We start from the raw sequence: 11,214 nt of genomic DNA, 5'->3' as shown, positions 1-11,214 counted from the left end.
TAAATAAAATAAACCAAAAGAACTAAATTTCAACAAAATACGTGGATGTTCTACAAATTAGTCAAATTTTTCAACAAAAATTATAGAATTTTTTTTAGTTTCCGCTATAAAAAAGAGAAAACTTTTGAAAAAATATTCTGAAACGCTCTTTCAGTAGTCAACAATGTTCATATTTGTTAAATTCAGAACTACGCAAGAAAAAATTACTGTACCTAAAGTCTACAATTTTTTCTTGTCAAAATATATATCTTACATTCTTACTCTATTTTACGAATAAACTAACTATTTTTATTATTAATTTCTATTAAAAAAAAAGAATGTTCTTTTATCATGTTTAAATTTTCGCGGAACTTTGACTGAAACAGTCAGCGCTTCCTAGCGGCTGGTAAAGCCACCATTATCCCGGTTTGCCATCATGGCACGAAGACGACGCGCGCCATATCTCTTTCCTGCCAAGAGAAGGTAATCGTCACACATCGTGTTTCGAATCGAACTTTCATAATGGCATCTCAAGCTTTTCTTTCAATTTTAAGAAGTTATCGAAATCTTCAATCAATTTACTATAATTCTCTGTATTTATTTCAGTTTCCCATTCGCTTGGAATCATGTCAGACGTCGAAACGTAAGTCTTATATTTTTTCCTACATTTTTACCACAGTCTGTATTAATTTATAATTCTTTAGAGTAAATTTATATCAAATAATTAGTAACAGTATTTTATTATCACCCATTTTTTGATTATTTCGAAGAAAAAGATCGAATTAGCGTTTGTTTTTCGAGTAATTTCCACATGTCAAATTCGAACATAACCTCTAATTGAGAATGCTTTTTCGCACAATTTATTATTACTTCTAGTTTCAGTTAATAGTTCATAAAATAATAATTTGTGGGAAAAATTTTGTTTTGAAACTTATTTATTTTTGAAGTAGAAGGAAGTTTATTCAGAAATTTGAGGAAAAATCGTGAAACATAACCTCTGTTTTGTGTTTGAAGGTACGCTAAAAAATTCGATTTGAAAGTTGTATCGTAGAAAATTAGAGAAATATGTGTAGAATAATTTGCCTTTTGTAACAAGTATCTACGAAAATTGTGAGTTTCGTGTAATTTTAGTGCTAAAAATGATTTTTAAGTCCAATCAAGGCTGGCGTTTTTCTTTTGGAGATAAACAATTAGCTTAAATTTTGATTCAGTTTTTCCTGAATTGTTTAATTGAGTGAAAACTGAAAATATTTGGTTAAAAAGTCAATTTTTAAATTGGAAATTAATTTATTTTGTTCAAATCTCGGTTTTTTTTGGTAAAAGTATTTTATTGTTAAAAAATCATTTCTTTTGATCAAAAACTCGTTTTCTTTTTTTGTTAAAAGTTAATTTTCTTCATTGAAAATTTAACTATTCACGTTTTGCTGCTAATTTATATTTTTTTAAATTAAAATTTCATTTGTTTCGTTAAAAATCGAAATAATCCCTTAAAAATGAGTTTTTTTTTTAATTCATGTTTGAAGTGAAACTTGAACCGTTTCATTTTTGTATGAAAAATTGTCTATCTTAGTTGATAATCCATGCATTTTTGTTTAAATTTAATCTTTTTGGTTGGAAAGTGAACTATTTTTGCAAAAAGTCAAATATTTTGTTGGAAATTACTTTATTTAGTTAAAAATTTATTTATTTTGTTTGAAAATTCGTTTTCTTTTTTGTTCAAAATTAATTTTCTCAACTCTAAAATTTAACTAATCCACTTTTGGTTAGAAATAGATATTTTTTAATTGAAAGTTTATATATTTTGTTAAAAAAATAAAATTCCAAAATTCATTATTTCGCTTGAAAATTCGTCTGGTTTCTAAATTAATCCATTTTTATGGAAATCTCTTTTTGTTTAATTTATGCTTCAACTGAAAATTTATATTTTTTAGTTTAAAAAATCGGCTGCTTGTTTAAAATTCTTAACTTTAGTTTAAAAAATTATTTTCTTTTTCAATGTTAAAATTTTTTTTTATGTGAAAAATTGTTCTTAGTTTAAAATTCGTTGTTTTTTTTTTTTTGTAAAAAATTCGTTCCATTTAATATAAATTTTTTTTTTTTTGGGTCAATTTTCTGCATAAATATTAATTTCAAAGTTAATTTATTTTAGTAAAAAATTATTTTCTTGCTTGAAAATCTATTTTTTGGTTGAAAATTCCTTTTCTTTTTTATTGAAAATTCTTAATTGTGGTTGAAAATTCGTTTATTTTGCTAGAAAATTCATTTCTTTGATTAAAAATGCAACTATGCTGGGCCGAATTAATTATTTTTTTTAGTGAGAAATTGAAACACTAATTGAAGATTCTTAAGTTTAGTTTGACATCTTATTTTCTTAAAAAGTCGTTTTTTTAAATTTAATTTTACTTTTTGCATTTTTAGTTGAAAATTTATCCATAAAATCAACTGCTTGATTAAAATTTGAAAATTCGTATTTATTTATTTTGTGATCAAATCTATAATCTTCTCTGAAAAATTCAGCGTTTAGGTGAAAAGTTAACCATTTTGTTGAGAAATTATTATTTGGTTGAATATTCATTTCTTTTGTTAAAAATTCGATTTTTTCCTCAGATAATTTAGTTTCTTTTCTGAAATTCATCTTTTTGGTAGAAATTTAATAAATTACTTGAAAATTCATTTTTTTAAATTAAGAATCTTGCTTGTAAAATAATAATTTTGTTTGAAAACTGAACTATTTTGTTATCAAATTGAAATATTTGGTTAAAAAATAATTTATTTCGTTAGAAAATTTAATCTGATCGAAAATTTATCTTCTTGTTTGAAAATTCATTTTTTTGGTTGAAAATTAAACTATTTTGGTCAAAATTTCAACTACATGTTTAAAGTTTTGGTTTATTGTTAAATATTAGATTGCTGAACTTGAAATTGATGTATTTTGTATAAAACTCCTCTTTTTCGATAGAAAACTAATCTTTTTGCTTGAAAATTATTCTTAATTAAAAAATTATTATTTAAAAAAATGTATTTGTTTGAAGTTTCATAATTTTGCTTGAAAATTCTTCTCGAGTTGAAATTTCTTGTCTTTAACAATTTATTTTGTTTATTTAAAATGCAGCTTTTCCATTTTCGGTTGAAAATTGATCCTTTTTAGTAAAAAAAAAAATCAACTAATCTGGTGAAAATTCGTCTTTTCGGTTGACAATTCACGCTTTTGGTTTAAAATAGTTTTACTTTGTAAAAAATTCAACAATATTGTGAATAAAAAATTTTTTAATTGAATGTTAATCTTTTTGGTTGAGAATTTAACTATTTTGTTGAAAAATCGTCTTTTTTATTTAATTATCATAGTGAAAGATTCTTAATTTTAGTTTAAAATTTATTTTATGAGTTGAAAATTCTTCTTGTGTTTTGTAAATAATTAATTTTCTTAATTGAAAATTTAAATATCCATTTTTTGATACAAAATTGATCTTTTTTTTTTTTTTGTTAACAATTCAACTATTTGGTTAAAAATTTATTTATATACTAGAAAGGTCGTCTTTCAATAGAATATTCTTCTTGGTTAAAATTTCATGTTTTTTTTTTAATTGAAAATTCCATTATTTCATACAAAAATTAATCCAGTTTATTAAAAATTACACAATTTCGTAAAAAAAAGTATCCTACTTATTTGAAAAGTCAACTGTTTTATTGAAAATTCGTGTTTCTGGTTAAAAATGAATCTACTTTGTAGAAAATTGAATTATTTTCTTTTGCAGAATTTTTTTGCAAATTCTTTTGCAAATTTTAACTATTCTAGTTGAAGATTCATCTCTTTGGTTGAAAAGTTAACTAATTTGTTTGGTTTTATTATTCTTATTTGAATATTGAACTATTTATTTAAAAGCCCATGCATTTTTTTGAAAATTCAATCATTTTGTTAAAAAATAATTTAAAGTATAAATTTTTCGAAATTAATCAAGCTTGAATCGTTTGAATCCGATTAATTTAAAAAATAATTTATATATTTTAGTTACATTTTTTTCAGAATATGGAAATTAATATCGAATGGATTTTATTTTTTTTTATTTTCAGTGATGATGTTCCCTCCGCGGTGACTGCTGGTGGTCCCATGGACATAAACACAGCTCTTCAAGAGGTTTTGAAAAATTCTCTCATTCACGATGGAGTCGTTCACGGACTTCACGAAGCTGCTAAAGCCCTCGACAAGTAATTATCTTTCTTTTCCCTTTTTACATTTTTTTTTTGTAATTTCTTTTTTTTTTCTAAAATTTACTCCATTAACTACGTTTTATTAAAAAATTTAACTATTTTTTTTTTTTTTTTTTGAAGAAAAAAAAGTCTTGTTCGAAATTAATTTTTTAAACTAAAAATGTATTTTCTAGCTGAAAATTCATCACTTCAGTTGACAATTTAACCCTTAGCGCGAATTAAAAATTGATATTTTTTAGTTGAAAATTCAGTTATTTGAATGAAAATTTGTTGTTGTTGTTTTTTTCGTTAAAAATGCAACTGTTTGGTTAGAAATTAAAATATTTTTGTTCTAAATACAAACTTTGATGTTTCCCGTTCAGAATTAATTTTTTTTTTAATTGAAAATTCATTATTTTAGTTAAAAATTTATTTCTGGTGGAAAACTGAACTATTTTTTTTTATCATTTAATTTAGTTTTACTGAAAATTTCAAAAGTTTATTAAAAAGAAGATAAAAATTTGGTTGAAAATTCCATTACATGGTGGAAAGTTGAACTATTTTATTGAAAACTTTTGTTTTTTTTATTATTTTGTTCGCAACTGAAAAAAGTAGCTATTTTATTTTAAGTTAAAAATCTTTTTTTTTTTTTATGTTGAAATTTTAATTTCATCGTATTGGTTAAAAATTTAACTATTTTGTTGGAAATGTGACCATTTTGACGAAAAATTCTCTATTTATTTATATAAAAAATAAAAATTAATTTCTTACATTAAAATTTTACTTCTATTTTTGGTTGAAAAATATCTTTTATACATGAAAATTAGTCCTTTTTGGTAATAATTCAGTTATTCGAGTGAAATATTTATCATTTTTAAGTCAAAATTCCGTTTTTTACTCAAAATTCATATTTTTTTGTTTAAAATTAAACTATTCCAGTTTATTATTTATTATTATTTTATTATTATTTTTGTATTCAACTATTCACTTTGCTAGAAAATTTCTTACTTTTACTGAAAATTTAAGCATTTCATTTTTCGATTAACATTTGATCTTTTTTTATTTTTGTAAAAAAACTTCTTTGGTTGAAAATTTAAACATTTTGTTAAAAATTATATATTTTTTTAACTGAAATTTTTAAAAAATCCTTTATTTTTTAATTGAACATTAGTTTTGTTAGAAAATTCTTCCTTTAGGTTGTAATTAATTTATTTTGTTATAATATATAATAAAAATTATAAAAAAAGGTTTTTTAAAAAAATCTTTAATTAAAAAATGCAATTTTTTGTAAATTAAAAATCATTCTTGTTTGAAAATTCAGTTGTTTTGGGTTAAAAAATATTTTTCTTTTTTGCAAATTAATTTTTTTAACTGGAAATTTAACTGTTCCATTTTTGGTTGAAAACTGATATTTTTTAGTTCCAAATTGAATCATTTGGGTAAGAATTATTATATATTTGTTATTGGAATTAAAATTTATCCAGGAGAATAACAATTCTCATGAAAAATTGAACTTGTAATCAAAATTAGAAAATTTTACAGAAAAATTGTAATTCTTACAATTGATTTTAATGGAGAATTTTCGAAAAGAACTAAAATTTTGGATTTGAACAGGTAATTTATCAAAAAGAAATAAATTTTCTGATTCAAAAAGAAAATGTTCATTCTTTTATCAATTCTGCGTCGGAATTATAATTTAAAATTGTTTATATTTAGAGCATTAAAAATGACAACGTGGATTTATATTTTTGGAACTACATTTTTTTAGTGTTCGATTTTTTAAACATTGGCCGTGAAAATTGATGACTTAAACAATTAAAAATTAGAAGCGTTTGAGTTGAAAATTTTCGATAGAAAATATTTTTTTTAGTAAACAAATTTTAGTATTAACAAATGAGGAATAATTGATTTGACAAGACTGATTTTAAATCCGTTAAAAATTTAAGAATTTTCAACTTAAAAATAAGTTCATAATGATATATTCGTAATTAAAGGCTTTTATTAAATTAAAAATAATGTTTCAGTATAAAATATTTAATTTTGTACCCATTCAATTTGAAATTTTTGAAAAATGAATCTTTTTATTGAAAATTAAATTATTCTAGTTAAAGATAAATTAAATTTCGTTAAAAATTCAACTATTTTACTAAAAACTCATATATTTTGATTGAAAAATCGTCATATTTTATGTTCAACTCTTCCACTTGAAAATTCATTTTTTTAGTTGAAAATCCAACTTCCATTTAAAGATTAATTATTTTACTTAAAAAGTGCATCGATTTGTTGCAAAATTATTATTATTTTTTAATAAAAATTTTTTCCATTTTTGGATGAAAATTAATCTTGTTTAGTTTAAAATTCAACTATTTGTGTTAAAATTTATTTTTCTTAGTTGAAAATTTATGTTTTATTGAAAAATTGTCGTTTTTGGTAGAACTTAATTTTCTCGTTTGAAAATTAATCAGTTTGGTTAAAAAATTAAATAGTCCAATTAAAGAATCATTATTTTTATTTGAAAATTTGTCAGTTTGTAGGAAAGTTATATATACTTTTTTTAAATAAAAATTTAACTTTCATTCATTATTCACAATTTAAGTATTTCAGGGTGGCCGCTGGATTCAAAAATTTTTATTTCTAAGCTTACTTTTTTAATTTAAAGAATTTTTAAATGCTTTCTAAAAGTCTAGAACAAATAAAAAATAAAAGGCTTTGCTGTTGAAAATTTGGTATAAAAAACATTTTTATTCCATAAATAAATTTAATTTATCTGTACTTTAAGTAATAAAAAGTGAACAAAAACGATTTTTAACCAATTTGAAGGTGTGACTGAAAGTTTATAAACTATTTTCAACTTAAAAATAACTTCATAATAATATATTCTTAATTAAAGTCTTTTATTAAATTAAAAATATTGTTTCAGTCTAAAATATTCAATTTTTAACCCATTCAATTTGAAATTTTTTATTTAAAAAAAAGTTATATTATGGAATATTTAACAGTATTTGCATTTTTATTTAAGACAAATCGAAACCAAATGTTTGTAAGTGAAATTTTTAAATTTTGATGTCTAATTTACAAAAATAAACATTTGTAGAAAAAAATTTAATAATTTTGAGAGATATTTAGATATTTATTTAAAGTGATATTTATTTAAAATTTTGTTTAAATCTTGGAAAAACTTTTGAAATATTCTCTTGAAATAATTTTTCAAAATGAAAAGTTATTTTTAATTTTCCTAGAAATCTTAAGAAAATGTTTTTATTTTTTTAAAACCTTACACCATTTGGTTTTTTCACAGTTTGAATCTTTTCAAGAATTCTACATATCTCTTGAAATTACTCAAATTTTGCCTATAAATAATAATTGTTCAATTGTTATTTAAACATCCAACTTGTAAATAAATTTTCAAAAATTTGCAGGATTTTCGGAAAATTGTAGAAAAAAAAATCAATTTATTTTGAGAGATATTGAGAAGTTCTGAAAACATTTACAAAATAATTTTAAGTTTAAAACAACTTCTAGATTTCTCAAGATTTTGAAATAAAATTTTAAAGCTTCCCAAGGACGTTTAAAGTGTTTAAAAAGAAAATAATTTAATTTTTAATTTAAGGTGTTATTTAAAATTTTTTTTAAATTTTCAATATTTGATGTTTCTAGCTTAAAATTCCTTAAAATTATATAATTTTTTACGCCTAAATTATTAAGCATTTAAATATATAATTTTTTAATATGAAAAATGTTTGCGAACCGGAAAAAACCGGCAAATGAAAAACGGCCGCCCTATTTGTGGAAAGTTGAACTATTTTATTGAAAACGTTTTGTTTTTTTTATTATTTTGTTAGCAACTGAAAAAGTAGGTGTTTTATTTAAAGTTAAAAATCGCTTTTTTTTGTTGAAAATTCAATTTCATCGTATTAGTTCAAAATTTATCTCTGATTAAAAATTGAAACTATTTTTTTTTGGAAGTGTGGCCATTTTTACGAAAATTCTCGGTTTATTTATATTAAAAATAAAAATTAATTTCTTAAATTTAAATTTAACTTCCATTTTTGGTTGAACTATAGTGAATTTTTTTGAAATTTAGTTTTTTTAAACTGAAAATTTAAGTATTGTTTGCATATTTCACCATTTTAGTCAAAAATATGATCTCCGTGGTTAATTCTTATTTTTTGTAATTCAATTCAATTTTTGGTTGAATAAATATCTTTAATACACATGAAAATTCGTCCTTTTTGGTGAAAATTCAGTTATTCCATTTAAATATTCATTATTTTTGCTTAAAATTCATCTTTTTTTTTTTTGTTTAAAATTGTGCTATTCCAGTTTATTATTTATTATTTCATTTTTTTATTCACTTTGATAGAAAATTTTTTACCTTTACTGAAAATTTAATTATTCTATTCTTGGTTTGATATGTTTGTTTTTTAATAATTTCTCTGTTTGAAAATTTAACCATTTTGTTAAAAATTAAATTTTTTTAAGAATAAAATTTTAAAAAATGCATTATTTTTTAATTGAAGATTAGTCTTTTTTGAAAATTCATTTGTTTTGGTTACAAATTACTATTCTTTTTTTAAAATAGTTGAAATGCACCGATTTTGTTGAAAAGTCTTTTCTTTTTTGTAAATCAATTTTTTATACTGAAAATTTAACTGTTCCATTGTCTTTTGAAGACTCGAACAATTAAAAATAAGAAGTTTTTGAAGTTGAAAATCTTTGACATAAAATAATTTTATTTAATAAATCAATTTAAACAAAAAAAATTAATTAAAAAATTTCCCGATTTTAACGTTGAAACTTTATAAACTATTTTCAACTTGAAAATAACTTCATAATAATATATTCGTAATGAAAGGCTTTTATTAAATTTAAAATAATGTTCCAGTCTAAAATATTTAATTTTTAACCCATTCAATTTGCAAATTTTAATTAAAAAAAGATTAATTATTGAATATTTAGCAATATATATTCCATTTTTAGTTTTTACTTTAATATTTTTTTAGTTAAATATTCAACTATTTTGCTGAAGACTCATATATTTTATTGAAAAATCGTCATATTTTATCGTCATATTCATCGATTTGTTGAAAAATTATTATTATTATTTTTAAATGTATTCCATTTTTGGCTGAAAATGAACCTTGTTTAGTTGAAAATTTATGTTTTCTTGAAAAGTTGTCTTTTTTTGGCAGAACTTAATTTTCTTGTTTAAAAATTAATCAATTTTTGGGAAAATTATATATATATATTTTTAAATAAAAATTTAACCATTCCATTTTTATTGAAAATTTAACCATTTGGTTGAAAATTGGTCTTTTTTGTTTGAAATTCCATATTATTTGATTGAAAATTGATGAATTTTGTTGAAAGATCGTCTCTTTTTTTGAATAGAAAATGCATAATTTTAATTGATGATTTATTTTTTGTAGTTGAAATCCATCCTATTTTTTTTTCTTTTTTAATAAAATAAAAATGTTATCGAATATCAGGAGGCAAGCAATGTTGTGCATCCTGGCCGAAAACTGCGACGAGGCAATGTACAAGAAACTGGTGCAGGCTCTTTGCAATGAGCACCAAATTCCTCTGATCAAGGTCGACAACAACAAGAAATTGGGCGAGTGGGCTGGTCTCTGCAAAATCGACAACGCCGGAAAAGCGAGGAAAGTCGTCGGCTGCTCTTGCGTTGTCATCAAGGTAAGAAACAAGTTTGAATAAATGTTACACCGAAAAATTGATGAATTTTGTCAAATTTTCAAAGCCATATTCCTCATTATTGTTCTTTAAAAATTGTTTTCGAAATTTCAGAAAATGAATCAAAATTTATAGTGAATAGAAAAGAAATAGTTTTAAAATGATGAAAATCTAGGCTCCCTCTTCTGAGACGAACCCAAAAAATAGAAAAGTCTTGCTGATAAAAAGCCTTTCTGATTTAAAAAAAAAAAATCCTATTTCAGAGTTTGAATTTTTTAAATAAATTATTGACATATCGAAATTTTTTTTTTTTTTTGTTTGGCAGGACTTTGGAGAGGAAACTCCGGCGAAGGATGTTTTGATGGAGTACCTCAAACAAAACACTGTACATTAGGTATCTTTAATAAAATATTCCACATACATTTTTGCATTTATTTTATTATTATAGGATTATTAAATTAAATAAATTGGGGTTTTAATTTAGGGCCGAAATTCTACTTTATTAAATATATTATTCGGATTTTTCAGTTTGAAAATAATTATTTTGAACGATTTTGTGTCGAAATTGCACGTTTTCGAGTACTTTCTTTTTGAATTTAAATTTAAAATAGTTAATTGTTGTTAAATTGGGAATCTTAAAATGTTAGCGCTTTTAATTAGAAATTGTTGAATCATTTTGAAATTTTCCTATTTTGAAATTTTAATCGAAAATTATTCAATTGTGGATAATTTCAATTCAAAAGCCCCTTCCAAGTTGAAAATTGTCCTATTTTTTAAATTTTAATCTGGAAGTTTACAGTTTTGGACACTTTTAATTAAAAATTATAGTCTCAATTTCGAAATTATTTAATTCTGGATATTTTCAATTTATATCATTCCAAATTGCAAGTTGTCCTTTTTTTAGATTTTAATATGGAAGTTTTAAATTATTAAAATTTTAGTGATTTTAATTAAAATTGACTTTTTAATTCTTTCCTATTTTAAAAATTACAATAAAATCTTCCTTTTGAAATATTTAATTTGAAATTTTTCAACTTTAAGTATTTTCAATTTAAAGATGCTCCAAATTTGTAAACTTCAAGTGGTCTTATTTTAAAATTTTAACCTGAAAGTTTTTAATTTTTAATCATTCAAATTTTAGCGCTTTTAATTAAAAATAACTATTTTTAATTCCTTCCTATTTTCAGAATTTTAATCTAAAATTATTCAATTCTGATAATTTGAAATTATCCTATTTTTAAAATCATAATCTACAAGTTTTCAATTATTTAAATTTTAGCGTTTTAAATTAGAAATAATAAACATTTCTAATACTTTCCTATTTTCAAAATTTTAACCTAAAATTATTACATTCTG

General features: G+C 21.7%; 1 protein-coding gene across 1 annotated transcript in view; it reads left to right on the top strand.

Annotated features, from left to right (window-relative positions):
* Nucleotides 1-420: 420 nt before the first annotated feature.
* The window catches only part of LOC117167287 (40S ribosomal protein S12), a 12,213-nt gene continuing 1,419 nt past the window's right edge, over nucleotides 421-11,214 (top strand). The window contains exons 1-5 of the mRNA XM_033352114.1: nucleotides 421-462; nucleotides 586-622; nucleotides 4,051-4,185; nucleotides 9,657-9,861; nucleotides 10,184-10,252. Of these exons, the coding sequence (XP_033208005.1) occupies nucleotides 606-622; nucleotides 4,051-4,185; nucleotides 9,657-9,861; nucleotides 10,184-10,252 (426 nt within the window). The 5' untranslated portion in view covers nucleotides 421-462; nucleotides 586-605. The remainder of the gene's footprint in view (nucleotides 463-585; nucleotides 623-4,050; nucleotides 4,186-9,656; nucleotides 9,862-10,183; nucleotides 10,253-11,214) is intronic.

This window comes from Belonocnema kinseyi, chromosome 1 (assembly GCF_010883055.1).
Source record: "Belonocnema kinseyi isolate 2016_QV_RU_SX_M_011 chromosome 1, B_treatae_v1, whole genome shotgun sequence".
NCBI lineage: Eukaryota > Metazoa > Arthropoda > Insecta > Hymenoptera > Cynipidae > Belonocnema > Belonocnema kinseyi.
This window is presented reverse-complemented; position numbering and strand designations above follow the sequence as displayed.